This window comes from Ornithodoros turicata, chromosome 2 (assembly GCF_037126465.1).
Source record: "Ornithodoros turicata isolate Travis chromosome 2, ASM3712646v1, whole genome shotgun sequence".
NCBI lineage: Eukaryota > Metazoa > Arthropoda > Arachnida > Ixodida > Argasidae > Ornithodoros > Ornithodoros turicata.
The window spans coordinates 9,870,837-9,896,724 of NC_088202.1; the positions used below are offsets into that span (position 1 = coordinate 9,870,837).

Below are 25,888 nucleotides of genomic sequence, written 5' to 3' on the forward strand. Positions count from 1 at the left end.
TTTTGTGCGTTTCGTAAGCGACATCTCTCAAAATGATCGCCGCGCGAAGTGCCTCTCACCGGTACTGCCGGTGGAGATAATCTCTCCATCATCAAGGAATTCGAGACCTACTTTGGGCCACAGGCTTTATTTTATTTAACGAAAGTACGCAACAAGTGACCTAATGCGTTTTTGCAGCTACAGTGATATTACAATACCTTATTTTGGATCTACAAACTGTTTACGTGGGACGGCAGAAGCAGACGACTTCCCACAATCCAAACATGCAGTGACGCACGACTTCCTGGGATGAACTGCGGAGGTTTTCTTTCTTCAAATGAGAGCCTCAGAAAACTGCTACTGCTCTTAGCCACGATCCACATTAGAACACTTAACTTAGGGCGTTCGTCAAAGTGTTCGTGCAAACCACTTAACTGCAACCCTAAACTTAGTGCACTAACGCGTTAGTACAACACTTGCCAAGTGTTACACTTCGGAAGGTATCGTGCAAGCGGGCCCTGATCTAACCCGACGCAGAATGCAATCAATCCGCCTCAGTGCTGCATGTTGAGGGGATTTTGAAACAGTTTACCTTTAATGGTGGATTCTTAAGCGGTGATCTCTAAACGGAGATTTATTTTAAACCGTGTATTTTTTAAGCGGTTTATTCTTGAATGTTTTATTCTTAAGCGGTTTATTCTTAATGGGGGATTTCGGGTACCACCCCCCAAAAAATCAGAGCGTTTCTTGCCTTAAATCAACTACAGCTTCCATGCAAAGGTCACGGGATAAAATGTGACCCACGTGTTCCGCAAATCAGATCCTCTCTTACAACCAACTTGACAACTTGTAGTGTTTCTCCTCAATCATAACCTGGCAGACGCGAAGTGGAGTAACAAGAACAATGTCCAGCAATGAGCGGAGACCATTTGGGTTCTTTACTTCCCTTCGTGGAACATAGTGTTTGAAGCAGATATCACGTCCAATAGAACGTGACAGCACGTATGCTACGACGTGTTTGCTTATATATGAACTTAGCAAATTATAACATCTGTGTTGGAAAGGAGCAGGAATCAAGCTTTAGGTAACGTTTAACGGCAGATGACTAAGACCGACTGTGCGGATGACGATGGCTAGAACAACTGCGGGTGAAGCGCGCACAGGCCACGAGCGTCAAGGGACGAAACATCAGCTTCCTTTTTCTTACACTCCGGGCGGCGCATGGGTAAGACGGAGCCTGTGGTTGGCCAGATGGTACAGTTTCTTGTGACAGTAGCAACGATACTGACTGGGTGACGGCTGTCTGGGGTTTTTCCTGGGTTTTCCTCAGACGCTTTCAGACATATGTCGGCACAGTTCCCTTAGAAGTCGGCCCAGGACGCACATTCCCCCAGGGCGTGAGTCGTGACGTTGCCCACATACGTGAGGCCGACAACGGCAAGCCCTATCACCACCACCACCACCGGGTGACGGCTTCTGATAACGAGATCTGAAGGGAGTAGTCCTTGCATTTGCAGGGCTGCGGTACCTGTTGCAATATATAATGCAAGGCGAGGATTCGCGATCCGTTGCGTATAAAGGATGCAGTGGGTCTTGCTTCAGCGGATGTGGTGCTGCAAAGAGCATGGGTAGTCGGGAAGATTTAGCCGTAGATGGCGGTGGTATGTCCTGTAACAGCAAGCTTTGAGGTACGGGACGATTCAGTGGGGTCGACGACTTGCCAGTTCAGAGGTTTCTATCCCGATCGGACTTTAGGGTCAAAGGACAGACACTGGAGTCCGGTGGCATTTCGGCTTCCCGGAGTTGGATGTCCTTGAAGAGAGTCGGTTGTGGCATCGTTGTCCAAAAGATATCGTACAAGTTCCGTTTGATCGTTCCCCTGGTGGTAGTCGAGTTAGTCGATGGATTTTCTTCTGTCATTTCAACTTTCATATCTGTATATTCAGGGTGGTCGTTGTCAATTAGGGCGTCTTGAACTTCTGGTGTTAGTGACTCGTAATCTGAGTGCTTTCGCGTTGGTGCTTCGGTGAACGATGGTGCTAAGAGGCTTACATGCTGCGATGTATTCCTTGAAGTTGTGGATGCAGGGCTAGGGTTCGTAGTCAGGTCATGATTTGTCGAGAGGTAGCGCTTGGCATTCAAAGTTACTCGTGTGATGAGTTCCAGGTAGTTGTCGCATTTCTCTGTCTCACTTTCAATTTCGTCATCGTCTATGAGTGCTGCAATGTTATGATCCAGATCAGCGAGCAGGGATGACTTCTTCGTAAGTGAGGCGAGTTTGAGGTGGATCTTTGTCTTGGATGGAGCTGTTTCTTGAAGTGATGCCATGATGTCATCCACCAGCTTCTGAACACAGGAACGAAGAGGGGCACGTGGCGTCTGGAGCTGTTCTATGTGTCGTCCTGTTCCTGCAGTCCTTTCGTCCTAGATAGGGAAGGCGATGCCTCCGTCCCGGGTTTCGGCACCAAAATGTTGGAAAGGAGCAGGAATCAAGCTTTAGGTAACGTTTAATGACAGATGACTGAGACCGACTGTGCGGATGACGATGGGAACAACTGCGGGTGAAGCGCGCACAGGCCATGAGCGTCAAGGGACGAAACATCAGCTTCCTTTTTGCTTACAATCTGATTAGCACTTAACCTTGGTCTTTATGGTTTCAGAGCATTTGTCAAGGATGCTCACTAAAGCTTTGCCAAAAGAGCAAGACACAGATACTACACAGTGACATGGAAAGTGATACAAATTAAATTGGCGATGTACTTGATCAGTACTTTGTACTTTACGTGAAGTACATTTGGAATTGGGTACTTTGTACTGTACTTGAAGTACTAATGACACCAGGTACTTGGTACTTTACTTTAAGTATAATTTTGAGGTACTTTGCCCATCACTGCACGTATGCAACGACGTGTTTGCTTATATATGAACTTAGCGGCTGGCTGGACAGTGTCAAGATATGTTAGCTATTTCTCTTTGTGTGCATGTGTGTCCGAAGCCTGCCCTTTTTTCTTAGGCGCACTTTGAAAAGGACCAGTTTCAGTAAAATCGAGCTGATACAAGAGAAATAAGCTGAAACAGACATCAGTGCCAACCATTTTTGATCCAGCCATAGAGCAAAGGCAGAGTGAACTTCACTCACAGTAAGCAAGCATATATTGTTTTTCCCTCATGGCACCCATGCATGTACGTTGGTGAAAACAGCTTGAGGTTTAGCGCTGTGTTCCATTCTTCTTTGCTTTTCTGTCCTTCTTGTGACATGTATATTTGCGTCTCACTTTTCTACTGCAGCCACTACATCAGAACTGTCCGACCCCTGAGAGCGATGAGCAAGTGCTGCCGTACACGGGACAACGATCTCCAAGGCCGGTTGGTACGTGTTAAGTGGACGCAAAATGTCTATTCCTTTCCGTAAACGTGTGTCTTGTATGTGACACCTAAATAGTTAAATCAACATTGAAACAAACAGGGCTGACATTCGAAAATCGCACATGCTTGCGATTGCACATGCAATTAAATATACTCATAAGGTAGGTTGGAGATCAGTATGTGTGAAGACCTCGTGGGTGCATACTTTTTTCTAGCAAGCGGAAAGCACAGAGGAGAACGGGCCTCCATCTTGAGCATCCGTGGCCCACACCGCAGCACCAAACACGGTGGGCTCAGTTTTTGTTTATAGCGAAGTTTCTGCTGTGCAGGGTCTGCTGTCTCTCTCTTCCTGTCTTTTGCAGAAAAGCAAGCCGCACGTGTGTCCCATTGATAACCAGGCTATCCCATCCGCAGCTGTTACCGTGTGCAGCCATGGCCAGACATGCTCAGCTGAAGGCAGAATACTGGCATAATTAGAACGGTACGTGGGGTGCATGTATAACGCCTCTTGCAGTTCCTTCTGTCGAAATTAAAAGTGATGATCCTGCTGCGAGGCATAATGTGAGAGTTTCCTTCGGGGTCTGGACAGCTTCCCTCATCGTATCGTTTCCGATCTGTTAAAACTCCCGAAAGCGTTCTTCTTTCGCCTCCGAAATGAAGTTGTCATTCTTCGTCTGTTATGTATGTATAATGCTAGTAATGCTCTCGCATTTCATACGCGTTTGGCAGTGCACCAAAGAGTACAGTAACTTTTTATTATAATGTAAGTAAGTAGTAATAATGTATTAAATGTAAGTAACTTTTTATTATATGTCTGGGACACCCTGTATAAACAAACACATATATTATGCAGCTTTAGATATTTGGAATACTTTTTCTCGATATGCATTCATGTACACGTAACTTTAATTTAACGTAGAAATTGACCTCTAATGTGGGACCTTGAAAAATATCAGTTGGATTGGATTGGATATGAAAGAAAAATATGGTGAGGATGCAATAAATATATCAATCTTTGATGACCGTTGCACTACTTGTATTTGTAAATTTCGCTGTGCATGTGTGTACGGTGGTTTTTGACCATGCCATTATCCAGTGCGCCATTTTGTGTTTTTCAGCCATTGCTTGCTATTTTCCCTGTACTTCATCTACACATACACATAGACATACACAAGAACCTAGTTACGCAGTTTTCGAATTTTCGTTTTATTCCAACTCTCACGCTGTCCCCACGGAAGTACATGTCTTTCCAACCTGATTATTCGAAGCAAGCAGACTCCACTTGGTGCGATGGGCAAGTCGGCGAGACCTCGTATTGCCACCGTTGCTTCGCGGTGCTAACATATTTCTTGTGAACCTGAAAACCGAAAGCATTATCATCGACCTAACCCTTTTGAAAAGAAGAGGAAGAAGGATAAATGTCAGAATACTTGTGTGTCTGTATGGACGACGACGCGAGAGAGACAAAGAAAAGGCTGTCAATCGAATAGCGAATATGATTTTTACGTTCGGACTTCTGCTGAATGTGGCGATAAAAATCTGCACCGTGGGGGATGTCATGAGCGAAGTCAGTGCGGATCAACTCACATTGACAAATACGATGGGGAGCAGTGATACTGTCGCAACATTGCGGACTTCCACGCAGAACGGAGCAGCGGAGCAGATACAGAGGTATGCCTTCCTCAATGACATGGTTCGATTATACTCGAAGAGCTTTCATTATACCAAGCGCATCCGACACCACAAGATCTTTGTTTTGAAACCCGACAACAATCATACTATGGACTCTGAAAGTGTCCAGCGGCGGAACGGCAGTTACAGCGAAGTCATTAACATAGGTGAAGAAACAGTGGATGTATCAAGACTATTTGATAACACACACGAACCATATTTTACTGTTCTCATGCTGGGTTCAGATAAGGAAAACAAGGTGATATTCTCTGCCAGTGCTACTTACCAGCACAATATTACTTTCGCATGGCATCTGAACGGACGCAAGTTCAAAGAGGTCACGGCGACACGAAGTCTAGATCTCTTCAGCTTGCAAGAAGGAAACAGGACATTCCATAAACGCATCAGCTTACTCTTTGTGCAACACCTTCTTAAGCTGCCCACCATCACTGGCGAGTACCACGTCACTTGTACAATTACCGCGGACGACCACTCCGTAGCCTTGGAGCATGTCCTAAAACCAACAGTGACAGACGATTGCCCGCCATCTAATTGCGACGACCGCAATGCTGCCTGCAAAAATGGCCGCTGTGCGTGCTTTCCACTGTTTCCGGTGAAAATACGGTCCGCGCACACGACTTGTCGTGCAGCGTCGTTCCTTGAACATCCTTGTCACTATGACGAACAGTGCGCGTACCACACGAACAACAGCGAGTGTACAGAGGAGGGCTGGTGTGCCTGTCAGCAAGGTTATGGGCCTTCAAAACGGGGACAGTGTGTCAGGACGCACGGGCTCAACGCCCGTTGCGATGTTAATGACGAGTGTCGTGCGCTGAATGCTATTTGTGTATTCAGCCGCTGTACTTGTAAGTATCCCACGATTGAACACAACGGCTTCTGCGTCAAGCTAGGGATGCCTGTTCAGCACCGGTATTCGGTTTCTTCAAAACTTGCGGCTTGGAACTGGTGTTTTTCCGGTGTACTTGCAGTTGTAACGCTCTATGCTGCACCTCGTTGCTTGCGGTTGTTACCAATATGATGTCTCGACTGGACAAGCAATGAATTAAGATTTTCGCGAATAAAATATATGATATGTATTTTGCTGTCTCTTGGAAGACATTCTCAGCCCGACACTCTTTAACGTGGTGATGGCCGGCCTACAATCAGTAATTCCACGCAAAGTGTCGTTCTCCGTGTATGCAGATGACGTCGAGATGGCTTACCACACTATCTACGCCGCAGGCCACAGGCTAGTTCTCCAGTGGGTTCCAGCCCATTGTGGTGTCGTGGGGAACGAGCAGGCCGACAGCGCCGCAGAAGCAGCACTCTCGTATCGGAAACGGACCCGTATTGTTCTGCTGAGAGGAGACCGCCGTTCCATTCTGCGACGCCTAGTGACACCCCTGGCTTCCCGCCAACGGACAACCGACATTCTTCCCCCCTCTATGTTGAACAGAGTTGATCCCACGCTCGCTTTCCGCATGCCACGAAACACCTCTCGTCAAGATGCTGCATTAATCCACCGAATGCGCCTCGATGTGGCCTTTACAGCTCAGTGGCGTTACCGCTTGAGACAAGTTGACTCTCCCACCTGCTGCCACTGTGGTGCTCTTGAGGATCTGGAGCACATTCTTCTTCATTGCCCTCACTACGAACCTTCCCGAACCACACTCTCCGAGTCTCTTCGTCAGCTGGACTCTCGCCCTTTCTCCCTATCGAAATTGCTTGGTCCCTGGCCCAATCCAGCCCAGCAACGCTCTGCGCTCAAAGCTCTTCTGACATTTCTGGACACCATCGGACTTCGATCGTTATTGTGAAGGGGCTCGTTATTTTATTCCCCCCATTCCATCCAGCAATGGGGTAGAGTATCGCCTGTGGCGATGAAACTCCCCACTCTCCAAGGTCGGAAATAAAGTTGTTGTTGTTCTTGGAAGACATGTGACAAAGGGAGTCCATATGTAACCTCGGAGAATGCATTTGTTGCGTAATGTAACGTTGCGCGAGGTTGTAGATACGATTAGAAATAAGAAATTTCATGATTGGTTTCATAGCCCATTACGATGTGAACGACAGCGACATCCGCGAAGTGCACAAGAACTATCGTCAACAGTAGTTCTATGAGAGACTTCAGCGTTGGAATTTACTGTTTTCTACAAATCTACATTAACGCGTGAAAATAGAAAACTGGGAACGCGGTACACTATGTAAGAATGATGCTGCATATAGATATGCATAATCAAGTCTGTACGCCGCTCATAGGCACAGTTGCTTCGCGGCGCTAACGCGGAAGTTAAAAAAAAACATATGCCTAACGTTGCTTAAGTCCAAAGACTAAAACACCCAATGAATTATTTTTCAAAAGTCTCGCCTTTAGTGCAGGCTTTCTTACTATATGTATGTTTACAGAGGCTCTTTCAGACGGTGGTCTACCACGCTCAAAACGCTAATCCGTGTGTCGTGTGTCGTATATATAGGACGACATTTCTACGTGCCATTTAGTGTGGAAACACATGCGCACTCATGACCCTGTACGTGCTGCCATCAATCGCTTTCACCGTGCATCTCCACCCTTTATCAGCGTGGAGTAGCACTGGACATATGACCATGACCCCTTGCTCAAAGAAGTCCACATGGATGACACCCTGCATGTTCCAGAAGACAGTTCCCATGGACTTCCCAGCAGACGGCTGCGTCATGCTTTTCTTTGGCGGCGGGGAAGCCTTATGTCGCCATTACATGCTCCTTTTTGTCTCTGGGGTGAAGTGATATATCCAAGTTTCATCGCAGACTGATGATTGATTGTAAACGTCATCCATCCCGAATTGAAACCGGTTCAGCAGCAGCTTCTGCCATGTGCGCTCCCTTCTGGTCACAAATGAGGTGTCTGGGAACCCATCTTGCACAGCTAGACTTCGCGGTACAGTAAGTGCTCGTGAATGATTCTCTCCACGCTGCCGACATTAATATTACGGTGGGCCGCTGGGCCGGTTCTCGAGGATGGCTTGCTCATTGGCTGCGATGTTCAGTGGCGTGGCCGCAGTTGGATGGACGTGTCCATGTGGTTCATTCATCGCCATATTCAGACCTTCGCAAAATTGTCTGCACAATTCATACACTCTTCCCTTTGACATCGTTTGTTCCCCATACTGTGCCTGTAACCTTTACAAAATCTCAGCTGGTTTGACGTTCTCCTTCGCAAGGAAGTCCTCCACAGCTACAGACGCACTTTACTCGTTTACAATTACTCTCGATTTTTCTCGAGCAAAATTCTCGGTCAACCTTGAACGACACTTGTACATAAACACCTATTGGTTTATTGCATTTAGAAACAGAAGAAAGCAGAAACAGAAAACAGAAATAGACACGCAAAAATAGTTGGGTTCATGTATATATTAACGACAATATGTTGCCATATATGAACCTATTGCACGATCAATAATATATTCATATAAGCTGGCGAGTACCCGTGCATTATAAGTTCCTTCGTTAAGAATTTGGAAATGCGTCGTCACACGCTCGTTATGGAACGCCTCCCCGCTGTTAACACCTCTCGTTCTGACGGAATGACCGGACGATGAAATTAAGTATCCAGTGGAGGATGGCAAAGCCGTCAGTGAAGGTGACGTCGCCGCAGGAGTTTTGCACGTCCGAAAATTCGATGTCGTACGCTGCCCATCCTGTTGGACGGGGGAGGTCGGCGTGAGCTACATGGCACATCTGAAACAGAATTAAGCGTTCTTTGTTATTGTTGGGGCTGCGCAAGTTATTTTTGACAGGATGAGTAACACTGATATCTTGCGCACTGTACCCTCTTATAAACAGAACTTCACTGCACACAACGCCCATGACCAACCTACACTCTCAGAAAGAAGGGTGGAGCAGTTACACCTTTTAGGAAGTAATAGTTGTCGCATATGTTGTGCCTAAAAGGTTGCGAAGGTCTACCTGCTACCTACGAATGATAGGATTACCGCTTCTCATTCGACGAGCGAGGGGGGCGTACGCCTTTTTGTAGTAATTTGGATATATGATAATTGCTTTTACCACCCTATTACACCCTTTATCAGACGCTATGTTGACCTAGGTAGTAACTATAGAAGTTACCACCGTTTTACTCCCTCTTTTTTTAGAGTGTACATTCCAGAATAGTAACGCTCTTGCACACCGGTAGGGTCGTAACGTTCAGTATGTACAAGGAAGATGGACATGGAATACAGAAGTCAAGGAGTGAAAGACGACATTCGACCGTGCTGCGTCAAATGAGTGGTCTTTTCGCAACTTCATCGTGCAGTTACACTAAGATTGCCACTTCTTCCAGAACAGCAGCATTTTATGCTTAGGAAACAGAAATTGTTAAATTTACGTCAACATGTTTGCTGCTAGACTTTCTCAGACAGCTCAATATTTTACGTTTTAATCTATGGCGACCTTGAAAGGCTCCGGCACCGTTTCATGGATAAGCCAGAAGCTGGTACCACCATATACAGGGTGTTTGCTCTAACATGTCCAGAAATTTCATATAAAGCGAGCGATAAAAGAGAAACGAGCGCTACTTTTCTGCTACTTGACTAAGAAACAGGCGCTACTAGTGAAGCAGTACAACTTGCTTTTCTTCTATCGCTCGCTTTAAATATAATTTCTGGACACGTTAGAGCAAACACCCTGTATACAATTGTACAGTTTAAGGGGGGGCTGGGCCTTGTCAGGAGGTATTTAAACGGTAAAGCTTTTGAGACCAAAGGGCTGCCAAATATATGACCCAAAAAGGGGTACGCCCCCCTCTTTTTTCGGTTCCGTTTTTACAGCATGTAACATCCTGCTCCCGATACATCGCTGCTGTTCTTAAGTACGCTTGGCCTTTAATAGATGAAATGTCTCGGATTCATTCTGGGACAGTGCTCACACCCTTGCCGTTTTATTAAAGTAGCACAGAAGTCATTTTTAACAACCAGTTTTCTTCCTATAAAACTGTTAAGTAGGCCAGTAAGGTACACCATGCGAATTAATTTACACCACAGTCATAATTATCGCAGAAATTGAATTTAAAATACGCCACAAAAAGCGACCGTGCGCAACGGTGGTGAAGAGCAGTACCAGCCTGTGATCTGCCTGGAACCTCGCGCTGACGCTATTAGGGGAACGCTCGCCGATTGGCCTAGAGAAATGTCTGCTACTCCACTGTCGTCTGCTGCTCGGCTGTTCGGGGTTCTGATAAAGCCTTTCTCCTTGCTCGGTAATGCTTCGGCCGCTCCTTCTATCCCCAATTCTCCGGGAAAACTGGCAAAACAGGTTTACGGCGGCAAAGGGACAAGGCGCTGACCCCCGCTGACCGGCAAGCCAGAACGAGTCTCCTTATGCCGTCATCGGTGATGTGCCATCATTCCTCCTCATCCTCATTATAGCTGGAGTGGCGAGTTAAGGGTGAAGGCGCGGAGCTATGTTTTTGTGATTTTTTTTTTCTGGGAAACAAATTGCACACATCAAAACCTTTCGCGATATTCGGTGTAATGATACACAAACTATCATCAGATGTCTTAATCTGAATTTTTTTCGGATGGCCCTCTGTACTCCTTTAAGACCTCCCAACACTTTGTTGTGGAGCGCGTTGCCACACTGGCCTTTGTCTTTGCCAGGCACGCTGTCGCGGGGTACAGTTACGTTTTCAAAAGCACGCAATGAGATATACACGTACCTGAAATCGAATGATTAAGTCAGTGATACGTCAAAAGACTTGAGCTGCACCTGTTCTGCCGTCACAAATACCTGCATGTCTTCCAACGTAATATTACATGCCCGCAATCCGTGCACGTTGCGCAATCTAATTCAATTTTTGATTTCACTTAGCGCACGTGTGAATCGTATTTCATGCTTGATTGATATGCAGAAGATGAACGGAATTCGTGCGACGGAAGGCAACATTGAAACCCAAGTCGTCGCTTTCCGCTGGTACCCCCCTATTAAGTCAGCGGAAAAACGACGACAGCTGAGGGGTGATCATGCTTTGTTTCCGTGAGGTCCGTGCAAAAATAGGGATAACGTCCTTCGGTGCACAAACTAACCTTTGAACGTACGGTGACGTTTGTGTCGAAAACGAACACCCAGGATCCTTCGTTGTGAACTGCCCATGTTTGAATGCCTTTACGATCCTTCCAAACGTAGGTGGCTTTATTCAGACACGCCTAAACAAAACGAAAAATACATGGTATTACCGCACAATGACAGCACCCAAAACGAACGTGTACAAATGGATGCTACGTGAAGCAGCTGGCCTCATAACAATGAGAACGGGAAGCATCAGAGAGTGGTGTTACAGAAGGGGGTGGTCTTCCAACTAAGGGAAACTACTCCAATGGAGTTATGGGGTACCACTGGAGTAGAAAGAAAATGTCGGTGGTAGATGTTTCTGATTCGATAAGGTCAATCAAAATGCTCCACCATGCGAAAGGACTTCCTGGACGTCGCACGTCAAGACTGGGAGCTACCCGGGTTCGAATCCCGGTGCCGGCTGTCTGAGTTTTTCCTGGGTTTTCCCCAGACGCTTGCAGACGTACGTCGGCACAGTTCTCTTAGGAGTCGTCTCAGGACCAGTCTTGGATAGTAACTAAGTTACTTTTAACTTGTAACTGTAACTAGTTACTTTTGGGGGTAACTGGTTACATTTCCACCTAGCTACATTTCCAGAAAAGTAGCTTTTAACTGTAACTAGTTACTATTTCTGTTAATGTAACTGCAAAATGTAACTAGTTACTAGAATAAACGTCGTCCCTTTTTTTCTTTAACCAACCGTACCCTACTTCCCCCTAACAGTGCCTTCCTTCCTTTTGTCCGTAGTCGGTATGTGCCCCATGCCTTGTGCTCTTTGCCAGCAGAAATTAGTTGAAGATAAGGTAACTGATGTTCTGAGGCTGGAACAACATAGAAGGGACAATCACATACAAGGCCTCAAGTTGCCTAAGAAATTAACGATGAAAGATGAAAGTCACTGAAAATTCTTTCACCTTTCACAGTTGAAGATAGTTACGCTCAAGGGTCGGAGTGTGTCATATGTGAGTAATGGTGTCAATGCTCTGGCACGGGGTCCTACCTGCTCTGGATATGAACAAGGGAAGGATTATGCCCAAGGAGAAACTTTCCGGTCAGCTCACTTGCCCACTAACCAGTGCAATAGCTAATCCTGCCCTGGTTGCTGCTATCATTGCTACAAAGCTTCCCTGGGCGCTCTGTGAAGCAACCATCGAGTTTTTATCATGGAAGGACGAAAATAATTAAATTGTAAAGTACAAGATATGGAATAAGACGTTCTCGGCAAACAGGACATCAACGTCAAACCTGAAAAAGCATCTTGAGGCGAGTTCCTTATCCTTGTGTATGTCTCTGTCTACACGCTAGGAAACGCGTGCGTGTCACCACGCTGTTCTTTTTCACCGAGATGCGCCAGGACGCGTACACATTGTATTTTTCCCCGTGGGAGAGCCACATATCGACTTATACATCTTCTGGTTAAATGCAATAATACTTTTATTGCACTTAAGTAAATATAAATAAATTACGTTTTTAACAATTGTATCACCCTCTCATGGTCATCTTTATAAAAAGTAACTGTAATGTAACTAAGTTACTTTCTCTCAGTCACTGTATCTGTAACTAGTTACTTGACCAAGACTGTAACTCAGTTACTTTTTAGAAGTAACTCACCCAAGACTGCTCAGGACACACATTTCCTCAGGTCGTCAGTCGTGACGTTGCCCACCTCAGTGAGGCCGACAACGGCGGGCTATTTCACCAGCTCCTCCACCTACTTTAGCTGTAACCTAGGCCTCCATGTATTATGCTAGGCCTAAAAGCTCACTGTGTTCCCTTACAAAACTTACAATACCTGACCACAATGGTGCTAGTGACATGGCCCATAATGCTGGCAATGTCGTTAGAACGCAATGAGTGCAAAATGTTATAACGGGTTTTAGAACAATCGAATAGCGATTGATCGCACTCATTTTTTAAGACTTCAAGTCTAGCAATTGCCGAGTAGATAAATGTTCATACGAGCATATGATAGAAAAAGTGCGATAACGAAGGTAAGCGTCGGCTGCCACGATAATCCGTGGTCGCAGAATGTTCCGCTCGATGACCACCATTTGAATGACTTCGAATTCGCTTTCTTTCCCAACGTTTAGTAGGTATGACGCTTACTAGATGACACAGTAGTAACGAATTACACATAGGTGGCGCACACAATGCTTGAAACCACTTTGAAGAGCAGCTGCACCATGCAGTTGCCAGGATGGACAGAGGTACACTACAACTGTTTCCCGTAGCGGATCGGGTTTTGCTTAACGACCTTTTTGGCCGCTTAGAGAGCGCCAATTTTCTCTTATAATAACACTACATTACACTGCATTAATATTTTTGTCGCGGCTGGTCGCAGTGAAGCGCAAAAGGACGCTCTTCCGCTTCCTTTTCACCAATGAATTATGTCCATACGCCAAAGAATTACGTCCTTTTTCGCTGCACCGCGATCAGCCGCGACAATATATGTAAACCGAAACCAATTAATTACTGCAACAAGTGACAGGCTTCGGTGGCAGATTTTTCTCTAAAAGGTGTCCACTGAAGGTCACAAAAGGGGCAGTACCCTTTTAATGCCGACAGCGCCCTGCTTTAGAAGTTGTGCTTTTTAGTAAACTCATTGGAATTTTTATTTCAAATAATGAGCACGTCCCACTCATTCACACGGTGCGCAGCTTGTAGGTGGTACCGGACAGATACTTGTAAAAGCGAAAGTTCGTCGATTGGTGTCGTTAATGTTGGTGTCGATTGGTGTCGTTAAAACGTTATAATTGGTGTCATATATAGGTCGCCCCAGTGTAGCGTGACTGACTTTCTTGTAAAACTAGACGAAGTTCTTAGTGGTCTCCTTCTCTCCCAATACAACGTTATAATAATGGGTGACATTAACATCAACATGCTTTAACATAGTCAGTCCAGTGAGTACTTGCATACTTTGCTTGCGAATGGTATGGATCAGTGGATCCGAGAGCCCACTCGTACTCCGGCTGACTGTGACGGCACCTTAATAGATCATGTCATATCGAATTTGAACGCGACTGTTTTCAAAGCTGGGGTGGTACCGTGCGATATGACGGATCATGATATCATCTTTGCTGTTGGATTGTTATCGTCTCATGTTATCACAGAACAAGTGACTCGTTCCCAAATCTGCGACTTTGATGTGGCAAGAACACTCCTGGGTGGTGTGGATTGGTCCTTTGTAAACACTGACATTTCCGCTGCTGCTAAGTTTAGTAAATTCCACAAAGTGCTCCTCGAATGTGTTGACGCATCATCTAGAACCATTTTGCGATCTCGGAGACAGATAAGACGTAAGCCATGGGTTACGGCTGCCTTGTTGCGATCCATAAACCATCGCGCTAATATGTATCAAAAGGTGCGCAATAATCCTGATAATTTGAGAATAAAAGAACGGTACATAAGATATCGGAATCTGACGACGAAATTACTACGCGTGTCAAAGAGAAATTATTTTCAACAAAAATTTTCTGCCGCGTTTGGAAATCCACGACAATCGTGGAATCTTATCAATAGTGCATTAGGGAAGGTGAAGCCAACTTCTGCTGTCTTAAACATAATGGATGACACCGGAACCCAAACTAGTAATCAGAAAGCTATATGTAACATATTGAACAAACATTTCTTAAGTGTTGTTTCACCGGTAGTTGCTGGCGATAATGAAAGGCAAGACAATATTTTGCCATCCCACAACGAATACACGTGTTTCTTTTCACCTTCTTGTCCCGGCGAAGTAGAATCAGTCATTCGGAGACTGAAACAAACCGCAGCTGTGGGGTACGATAAGATATCGGTTTCCTTTCTCAAGAACACAGTATGCTTGATATCTGAACCCTTGTCGTGTATTTTTAATGAGCTGATAAGCGAAGGATGTTTTCCTGATGAATTAAAAATTGCCAAGGTCTGCCCTATTTTTAAAAAATGTAGTAGAGTACAACCGGAGAATTACAGGCCAATATCTATCTTGCCCACACTTGCTAAAATATTTGAACGTCTACTGCTTACTAGACTTGAGGACTTTTTTCAGAAACACAATTTATTATCAGACTTTCAGTTTGGATTCCGTAGAAATAAATCAACGGAATTGGCTGCCCTCTCCATTAGTGAACTGATTAAACGTAATATAGAATTAAAATTGTTAACCATGGGCGTTTTTGTGGATCTTAAAAAAGCGTTCGACACTATAGATCATTCTCTATTGTGCATAAAATTGGAACGCTATGGAGTCCGTGGCGTCGCTCACAGTTTAATACGTAATTATCTCCGGAATCGAAGACAATTTGTACAACTCGGGGAAACGTCTTCATTTCTTGGGTCCAATTCTACTGGTGTTCCACAAGGATCCATTTTGGGACCGTTTTTATTTCTTGTTTACATAAACGACTTGGCTTCATACCTTAACTCTCAAACAATCTTATATGCAGATGACACATCAATCTTTGTTGAGAGTCATGACGTTGTGGACTTGTATGCAAAAGCTAATAACGTTCTTTTAAGGTTAAACACCTGGTTAACTTACAATCAACTCGTAGTCAGTCCAGCCAAATCATCCTATGTCTTATTCAAGCCACCACAAGTGCACATTCGATCACACGGCATATCTCTGGCCCTAGGTGCACATATCATTGAGAGACGTTCGTCAGTTAAACTGTTAGGCTTAGTGTTTGATGAACATCTCTCATGGCATGAACATATTTCGCACATCTGTCAAAAAATATACTCAGGTATATATGCTATTGTAAAACTTCGATATCTCTTTCCCTTATCAGTTCTCAGAACAGTATACATGTCACATATTCAAAGTTATATATCTTATGGCATTGAATGTTATGCATTGACATACCGGTCCACGACACATCCAGTGCGCATAGCGCAGAATAAGGCGCTTCGTGCCATGTTATCGCTATCGCCTCAAGAAAGTGTCTCTTTTGTATATCATGTTTTCAATATACCGTCGGTTCAGGTTTTGCTTATGCGTAGATTGTGTGTAATTGTTTTCAAACTGCGGCACAGTCTAATTTCCGTACCGTTTGTAAGTTTACAGGCCAAGACCTGCGTAATCCCATTAAGGAATCAGGGATCATTTGTCTTGACTTTGCCTAGTATTCGAACCAACTATGGCTACTTTTCTTTCCAGTATTTCGCGGCCAAAGTTTGGAACTCGCTTCCACCTTATATTCATACTTGTAATTCGTTAGTGGTTCTCAGGAAGATGATTCATGATTATTTCATGGGTGAAAGCGCTGTGTAATTGTCGTTGGTGCTTTACATATCAGGTGTTGACTCTTCATGTTGTTGATATTGGTGTTTTCTTCTTTGATTGAAAGGTCCTGGTCCTGTATGAGTCGTTTGTAATACTAATTATTTTTTATTTTTTATTTTGTGTTTCCTAGCGATCACTGTCGTATGTCAGCTTGAGTTGTATTCATACAATATTGGATCAATTCCACGCCTATGGCGTTTGATCCTTCTAATACGTGTCGTATAATGCATTCAATTTCTTTACCCCATTTTGTATGGCATTACCTCTGTACAAGCTGTAAAATAAAACATTTGAACTGAACTGAACTGAACTGGTGCACGCGTTCGCGAATTATTTAGCCCGGGGATTTAACTGAAACACCCGGTATATGCTGGATTTGGAATTAATCTTGACAGAGCGCACGTGACCTGCCTCTGTCACTGCTGCTGCAGTTACCCGGTAAGGTGTCTTAGAGCCATCTACATAGAATTCTGCAAAACCTCTATAAGTGTTCTTTATTTCCAGAAACTGTGCTTTAATGGCAAGAAAAGACGCAAGTTTCTTGTCGTATTTTCCCAGCTCAAAATTACACTGGATCTCCCTTTTCTTCTATGAAGCAGTCGTCCTTGTGTGAAAGAATGTGTTCAGGTGTGAGCTCCAATGCACAAGCCTTCTTCGAAGTGTTAAAGCGTTCTAAGCATTCGACATATAGACTTTCGACTGGAGATGTGCGATATGCCATGCCTCCCCCCCCCCCCCCCCACCTGTTACCATTCTGATAGCTGAGTGGTGAACGAGATCGATGCACTTGAGCGTGGATGGTTGAGGTGACCTATACATGATACTTCCGTAATCGATTTCAGACCGTATCAAAGATCGGTATACGGGGAGTGAGCATACCCTATGAGTACCCTATGTCTTGTGAGAGCGAATTTTTAAAATGTTTGATGCTTTCTGTGTTCGTATTTTTAAGTCACGAATGTGAGCTCCGAATGTCAGCTTTGAGTCAAATATTACGCCGAGAAACTTATATTGAGGCTTAGCCGGTATCCTCAGGAATGCAATAGACTGCACGCCACACTTGCTCGAAAAGCAAACGCAGGCGGTTTTCTCCGTGAAGAACTTAAATCCGTTCTCGTCTGCCCATTTGGTCAAACGACTGATAGTGATCTGCATTTACCGTTCACATATAACAATATTACAGGAAGCAAAGCTTATCTGTAAATCGTCCACGTACAAAGAGTAATGGACCGTGGGGGGAATAACGCTGGTGACTGAGTTAATTTTAAGAGCGAAAAGTGTGACACTCAGTACACTTTCTTGAGGAACTCCCGTTTTCTTGCACATATACATCTGAGAGTGTGTTCCCCAGACCAAGATGAAAAGAAAGTTCGTTGAGAGAGGAAGTCCTGAATGGATCGAAACATATTTCCTCCTTTTCCACAATTTATAAGGTCTTGAAGGATTCCGTATCTCCATGTTGTGTCGTAAGCCTTCAGAAGATAAAAAAATACCCATGAGCTTCTCTAATCTGTGTTTCCAGTCGTGTTAAGGGATCGAGTGTTGATCGGTGACGTCGAAAACCACATTGGAAACAACCTATTTTCTGTGTGATCTCTAAGATGTGGACTAATCGGCTGTTGACAAGTCGCTCAAATGTGTTGCAGAGACAACTCGTCAATGTTACTGGCCGGTAGATTTCTGCACGGCAGTGGTCTTTATTGGGTTTAAGGATCGGTATGACGATAGCTGTTTTCCATTCTTTGGGTATTATGCCCTCCTTCCAAATTCTGTTAAAGAAGCTAAGCCATGACTGAAGGGTTCAACTGGGAAGGGAAGAACTGGGTCAGGACGTGCATTATGTCCAAACTATATGCCACTGTATATAATACGTAATGAGGTGGTCACACGGAGATACCCCTGTTTCGCAAAGGTACGCACTTTTCCTTCTGTGTCTCGCTGTATTCTGTTTGACGACTTCGTGACTTATACTTACCCGTTCCGGACTGTCTAGGTAGTCCTCTGTGACGTCACCGCAAGTGTTGCCCGCCTCAAGCTGGTCGTTGTCAAATGGCTTCGGTGAGTTGTACAGCCTCCCAGCCAATGTCAGAGACAAGAAAGGCTTCACGTTCTGTGGGAGATCCAACGTTTGCAGCAGTTCCACAGCGGATAGCTACGATAACGAATACCGCTATTATTAGTACGGACCACGGGCGGTTGGCATCGTTGCGGCTATAGGGTTGCGAGGATGTCTCGCATTTTAAGACGAATAACATATACATTTGAAACAATGACTCTGCCTTCCCACATTCCTGTTGCGCAGTGATTGACGAAGCACATCAAAATTGTACAGCACGAAGCACTTGGCACCACTGCTACATTGGTTGCACTGCAAAGTACAATGTCGCGATCGTTGCTCCTATATACGTACACTCTAATAAAAAAAAAAGGTAGAATTTCCTACCATTCTACAATTTCCTGCAAATTCACACGCGGCTTCTCCCCCGCGGGTATAAGCGGCGGCGTCCCTGTCCCTTTCTCCCCTCTCTCACACGTTTGCTCTAAGAGAAAATGATAGAATTTTCTACCCAAGCTGGTAGAACGACAGATTCTACTCTGTAGTTTGTTTCTACTCTGCAGTAATACCCAAAAGGTAAAACTGGTTGGAGTAGAAATGTGGTTGCAATGCAGTTCTACCGAAATGGGTACAAAATCATACCTTTTTTTCTTAGAGTGTAGTACAACGCGGAGTACGTTTAACTATTCGTAAGTCACGCTGTATTCCCTATCAATCCGCGTTTAGCGGTGGTATTCAAAGAGGCAAGAGAAGCAGAGATTACGAAGTGGTACCTCAGTGCTGAGTTAAGTGCTACTTACGAAGCATCACCAGTTCTTGACCGCTCGATGTTAATCAGTTAACACGAGCCTTATATATGGCGGCGCTGATATTGTTGGAAAGGCGGCTGGTTAAGTATCGCGGATAGCACTGCAGAGGAAATATTCAAGGTGCCATAACGCAGCAGAATGACAGGTTATGTTGCCGGTGTAGTTTAACAGCTTGTTGCTTGTAAACCCAGCACTACAAGTAAGACACATGACAAGGAACGCTAGCTACTTTTAATTTGCTAGTAACGTTGCTGTAAAATTGCTCAGGTCGATGTCTGGTGGGAAATAATCCCCAATTGTGTATGTACGAAAAATGTACGCGTTTGTTGAAATACGGCAGTAGTCGAAAAAGCCGGAGAGCGGCTGCAATCGAACCCACACATCTTGGCTACTGGGCAAGTGGCAGGAGTAACGTGCCACTTACAAAGCTTGTCTCGTGCTTTGATTTTTTTTCGAGTGCCGTCATAGGGCAGATGTTAAGTTTTGTGTCATCTCACCAAACACACATCATCGAGTCTCGAGGATCACATACCATGGTTGGCTTTTTAGGGCTATGCACGCGGTCCCAGGTGTTGGGCCCTGTCATTTGGCAGCCGGTTCCACCGTCCTTCTCCGTGAAATGAGAGTTGAGGATGAGGGCGTTGATCGGAGCATCGCTGGAATACAAAAGCATAGGAGTTCATGGACAGCGTGTTTCTTAGTGGGGTGTGAGTATGGGCTTCCAATGAAAAGATCACTCGGACATCCAGTGGCGTGACTAGGGTATCTTCTGGAAGCAGCGGTCCACCATTAGAATTGATCAGAAACAACTACTCTCGGATGCTCTCGCTGTTTTGCAGCGCCAGGTAAAAAACATTACCTCCTGTGGACAGGCAGCTAGGCATCGACCTAAATATTCAGCTTAAGTCAGCTTCAATAAGCACGCACCTCACTGCAGCAAGAACAAGATTACCGACTGGTCCTCCGACAAACGGCATTCGTCGAAGGTCCCGAACATTCAACCGGGGGATCTTCGAATGGTTCGGAAAGGGTCACTCCGGACCAGGTCTGCACATCATAGGCCCCTATGTCGTACATAAGACGGCTCACAAGAACGGAGTACCGAAAACCGCTGTTTACACTGAAACTGGTGGAGACACTGAATGGGCTGCGGCAAACAACATGAGAGAGGACGCACAACCTGTGTAGTGGACGAGGAAGAAGGGGAGAGAGTCTCGAGAGTGGGGGACTGAGGTATTTGGAAAAAAAGCTACTCTGTCCCTGAGTCTTATGTACTTATGTCTTATGAGTCTTATGTCTTAAGCACTGCGTAATTCGCTAGGAGTGTGCGATGCGGTGAAGTTTTTTGAGAGTATATCAGAATCTGCCTCTAAAAACAGAACGTCACCGCATACACTCTAAAAACAGAACTTCACCGCATAGCACGCTCTGCACCAACCATTGCCACGAATGATAGGGTTATCGCTTCTGATTCGAACAGTTAGGGGGGCGTACGCCTTTTTGTGGCAATTATCATATCCAAATTGACACAAAAAGACGTACGCCCCCGCCGTTCTTCGTATTACAAGCGATAACCCTATCATTCCTGACAATGGTTGGCGCAGAGCGTGCTATGCGGTGAAGTTCTGCTTTTAGAGTGTAGCTCGCTGTGCGCCATCTAGGTTATCGCTTCCGATTCGAAGAGAGTGGGATGGATATCATTTGGATTTGTGGGATGTCCGATGGATATCATTCTGTGTCCTGATTTGTTGAAAATGGAAGGAAGACGCCTATCTGAGAAATGCATAATGTGTCCCAGATAAGCGCCTAACCCTGTTCTGAACAAATCAGGACAAAGAATGATATCAATCGCAATGGTGGTTTGCTAAGAGAGTGCTATGTGGTGAAGTTTTAACAGTGCACTCTTTAAAATGAACTTCACCACACAGCACGCTACTAGACAACCACCATCCCGAATGACAACGTTCTCGCCCCTGATTTGTTGAAAACGTTGTCATTCGGGATGATGGTTCTCTAGGAGCGTGCTATGTGGTGAAGTTCATTTTTAAGAATGTGTGGTTGGCGCACAGCAAGCTGCTCGGTGCAGTTCTGTTTTTAAAGTGCAGGCAGTGTCTGGCATGCTGTACATTTTTAGACGTGTGGTGGAAAACCGAAAACTGGACGGTGTGAGGTCGATGTACTATACAAAATAAAATAAAAATGTAGTTTTTTTTTTAAATACGGAGTGGCTCTACAAGAGAGTTCAATCCTGTTCAGCTGTGTGTTTAGAGGGGTCACTGAGCCAATCATTGTGCGGACTGACAGTCCACGAGGACAGAACACTGGCTAGTGCTCTTCCAGACGTATAACGGGAGAGCATATGTGGAGGCAATGATTATCTATACGGGAACGGGGAATCAGCCAGAAAATACCGGGGCCCTGATTTATCTCAGAAGCCTTCAACGTGACCACAGGAACCTGACGGACACCTATACTCTGGCTCAACGGGATGTGTAGATATATAATGATTACTCCCGACGTGATTTCGCTTGTTTACATCTGAGCCACAACAAACTAATAACAAACTGGTACACTAGCAACCTTTTATACAGACATCAGGGGTGTCAAAGTAGTATTTACATCTATGCTTGTACAAGTCCCTATTTTCCTACTCTTGCTAACTGTGGTTCCTACAGTATATATATTCTGCGTAGACGGTATACCACCTGCATTACTTTACATAGGCTTACGTCGATGATTGTGAACCTCGATAGTCGCGAGATTATTTTATGCACGGTCCTTATCACTATAGCTGCATATTATAGCGCATAGTATATACTTAATCGAGGCGATTAAATTACACAGATTGAACGTGTGCTCCACTTTGCTACATGGAACTACGCAGAATGCTGCAGAGACTTTGAAAAAGGGTGATTCGGTAGTGTTGATTGCTTGGCTGCCTGGTTCAACAATGATCTTGTTGTTGAACAGCTTGGTTTAACAATCCTGCCGCTATTTCTCTCCACGCTGTCGCGAAAGAGCTATCAACTTAGCCTATCTGGCTTTGTTTGAGATATTTCGCTTTTTTATCTTGGTAGTATTTTGATTCTAAAGCGGATATCTTATTAGTGATGCTGTCGTAGTATTTTTTGTATACGTCCTCTGTCTTTAGTCCCGCACTGAGGGTTGTATCGATTTTAATTACGAGTTACCAACCCGCCCATGTTTTAACCCTTTTTCACTGGATATCCCAAGTCCCTATACACCATGCTACCGGGAACGACAAGACGAGTGTTTTCTACGATTACATGGCATGCAGGTAAGTATTCGCCGCTCCTTCCACCGCACGCTTCTGCTTCTAAACCCTGTATCGCATGGTCATAGCTAGCAGGCCACGCAGAATTAGCGGCAACGAAAGGTAACGGAATCTTTTGTTTTCGTTACCACCTCCGTTACTGGACCTTATTTGTTTCTATTCCAGTTTCGGTTACCACCATTGCTGCTTTCGTTTCTGTTACGTTTCCGTTTCGGTTTTCGGTACCGCCCCACCTCCAGCTTTTTGTTTTCTTTCTTTCTTTTCTTTCTTTTGTTTTTAAGAAAACACCATTGAGACCGTGACAAAACTTAATCCCTCTACGTTCTGAAGTCTATTTCGAGGACTCCAGGGATACATGCATACAAGAGACAACGTTTATTCAAAATACACATATAGGTACGTGATTTCTGTGAACAGCTAATATGAACATGGTTTCCAGGAATGTTACTCACGCTTGCCACTTCCAGGTCACCATAAGCGTATAAGAACTATGCTTCTTGTATTTACTGTATACTACTTACTTATATGCTCCAGTTTGATAGTTCATTTTAATTTTAGCTCTTCAGTTAATTTTAGTTTGCTTCATTGAGGTTTATTTCATAAATTTATCTACTTGATATGGTGAAGAAGTGCAATTATTCGGGTCCTGCGGTACCCGAATTATTACCGTAAATTATTGTTTCCGTTTCTGTTTCAGGTATTCTAACTGTGCGATATCCGTTTCCGTTTCTTTTACCGTTACTTGCTATATTTCCGGTATAATACCGTTTCCGTTTCTGTTACAGTTTCTGTTACCTTTCCCTGATTAGCGGCAACATAATTTTGTTATAGCTCTCTGCACAAGAAAGTCCAATACTGTAGCGAAAGTACTGTACAGAAGTTACATATTATGTTACGGGTATTTGAGGGTACGGTCTTTGAGGTTGTGACGCGAACTAACCTGAGCAGGAGATTTAGCCTCCAATTGTAATCTGAGTACAGCCCTGCAGTTGAACGGTGTGGGGCGGAAACTCCAGTGAAGATGTAACTTCCAGGTCCGTCGCTGTAACGATGTTGCAGCTCTTTGAACATCTGTGACGACAAAAAAACAAATAAAAATAAAACGTTGTTTAATGCAGTTAGTGAACGTCCTGTTGGCGAGCGGAGACGGTGTAGGAAAGGGGAAATAAAAAAATTGCCTGCCAAAATTCCAAGGTACGTCAATGAGATCTAGAAACGAAATGCACTGAAAGTGTGAAAATGAGGGGATGTCTCATGCTCGAATGTTCTCGTGAACTGATGAGCTGCACACATTGAGCCCCCGTCAGGTAGAACTTGAAGAAAATCAATGTGCAAGTTTCCGGCGATGCATAATCGAAAATAACGTTTACAAGTGTTTACTATACCGGGTGTTTCCGCTAAATCCCCGGGCTAAATAATTCGCGAGCGGGTGCACCAATCGGCGAACTTTTTTTTCTACAAGTATCTGTGCGATACCACCTACAAGCTGCGCACCGTGTGAATGAGTGGGATGCGCTCATTATTTAAATAAATATTCAAATGAGTTTCGTAAAAAAACATAACTTCTAAAGCAGGGCGCTGTCGACATTAAAATGGGTACTACCCCTTTTGGGACCTTCAGTGGACACCTTTTAGAGAGAAATCTGCCACCGAAGCGGGTCATTTGTTGCTGTAATTAATTGGTTTCGGTTTACATATTTTGTCGGGGCTGGTCGCGGTGAAGCGGAAAGGGATGCAATTCATTGGTGTAATTTATTGGTGTAAGGACATAATTCATTGGTGGATAAGGGAATGAAAGAGCGTCCTTTTGCGCTTCACTGCGACCAGCCGCGACAAAAATATGTAAACCGAAACCAATTAATTACTGCAACAAATGACCGGCTTCGGTGGCAGATTTTTCTCTAAAAGGTGTCCACTGAAGGTCCCAAAAGGGGCAGTACCCATTTTAATGCCGATAGCGCTCTGCTTTAGAAGTTATATGTTTTTTTACGAAACTCATTTGAATTTTTATTTAAATAATGAGCGCCTCCCACTCATTCACACGGTGCGCAGCATGTAGGTGGTATCGGACAGATACTTGTAAAAAAGAAAGTTCGTCGATTGGTGCACCTGTTCGCGAATTATTTGGCCCGGGGATTTAACTGAAACACCCGGTATACAGATTAAAAACAAGACTTTCGTGCAGTAGGCTGCACTTCTTGAGGTTTGAAGACCTGTTACAAGCGGTGCAGGATATATCGAAGTCATGTCACATGGTACAAGAGAAAAGGGTGAGGGCTAAGGGAAATACAAACAAATGCAATACAAATACAAACATCGCAGATCTGAACTACCCCGCCGTGCTTGCGAAATCAAATTGCAGTCAAATTGTAACTGTTGAACACTTCGGTCTCGTTAGATGCGTACTGTTAGGGTCCTTGAGTTGTAATCTGGACACAAATTGGCCTTCTGTGTAGAAGGTCGAATAATTCATGAACGCGACCATTCAATATAGGATGCAGCTTCGTGTGAACAACCAAGGTAGCTCTTGAAGAAATGAATTATTACCAAGATCGCAATACTGACACTTTTTCTTTTCAAATTCACCTGTCTATACGCTCTGCAAGTAACCAACCGTTCTGCGCATATCTCCTCTCCCGGTTACTCCACTCGGGAAGCCCCATTGGCTACAGCGGCGCCCTCCCTCTTCCCTCTCACTGCCTCCTCTCATGCGCAGAGACGCACTTGCACAGCGTATAGTACCATTACCGAGGTATCAGCGACCGGTCTTGTTCTGATCTAAGGCTTAATCCTCTTAGCTTAAATCCAAGCTTCAGGCAAGGCATTCTGATTTAGGAAAAGATTATCCTAATCGAAAACTGACTAATCACAGGTTTGAAGTCAGACAATTTAAAAACATCTCCAGTCAGCGTAGCGTTGGAACGTGCCTTTAGAAGACCCACGATGGCAGCCAATCCAGAGGCATCTGACACGGGCGAATCGTCGTCACTGATGGGAATGTCTAGGATGCCATGCTGACGGATATTCTTGTCCCACAGTTGCTTGAAGGCACTTCCCCCCTCGGTAGTATTTAGGCCTTCCAAGCAGTGATCAGCGTTCCTAAAGAGACGATCTTATCTTAGGATAAGAGAAAACGCTTAGACTCCTCAAACACTAACAGGAATTGCATTATCAGTACTTTTGGGCATCCAGTTTCGTAAGTTTTCTCCCATTCTTTTATATCGATTCTAAACACAGGATGTTTATTTTTATCTCCCACATATTTTGATTAAAAACACATAACAATATACATGTCGTTTTTGCAGTTCAGTTACATGGTCAGGCGGATAGCCTATCGAAGAAAGTATGTAACCACAAGATGA

General features: G+C 44.6%; 1 protein-coding gene across 4 annotated transcripts in view; it reads right to left on the reverse strand.

Moving 5' to 3' along the window:
- Positions 1–8,386: 8,386 nt before the first annotated feature.
- Positions 8,387–25,888, reverse strand: part of LOC135383086 (uncharacterized) — a 48,631-nt gene continuing 31,129 nt past the window's right edge. For all 4 annotated transcript variants that reach the window (XM_064612708.1, XM_064612707.1, XM_064612709.1 and 1 more), the window contains 6 exons: positions 25,454–25,625; positions 23,467–23,597; positions 19,764–19,887; positions 18,342–18,518; positions 11,076–11,195; positions 8,387–8,733 (listed from right to left, as the gene is read on the reverse strand). In XM_064612708.1, the coding sequence (XP_064468778.1) occupies positions 8,557–8,733; positions 11,076–11,195; positions 18,342–18,518; positions 19,764–19,887; positions 23,467–23,597; positions 25,454–25,625 (901 nt within the window). In that variant the 3' untranslated portion in view covers positions 8,387–8,556. The remainder of the gene's footprint in view (positions 8,734–11,075; positions 11,196–18,341; positions 18,519–19,763; positions 19,888–23,466; positions 23,598–25,453; positions 25,626–25,888) is intronic.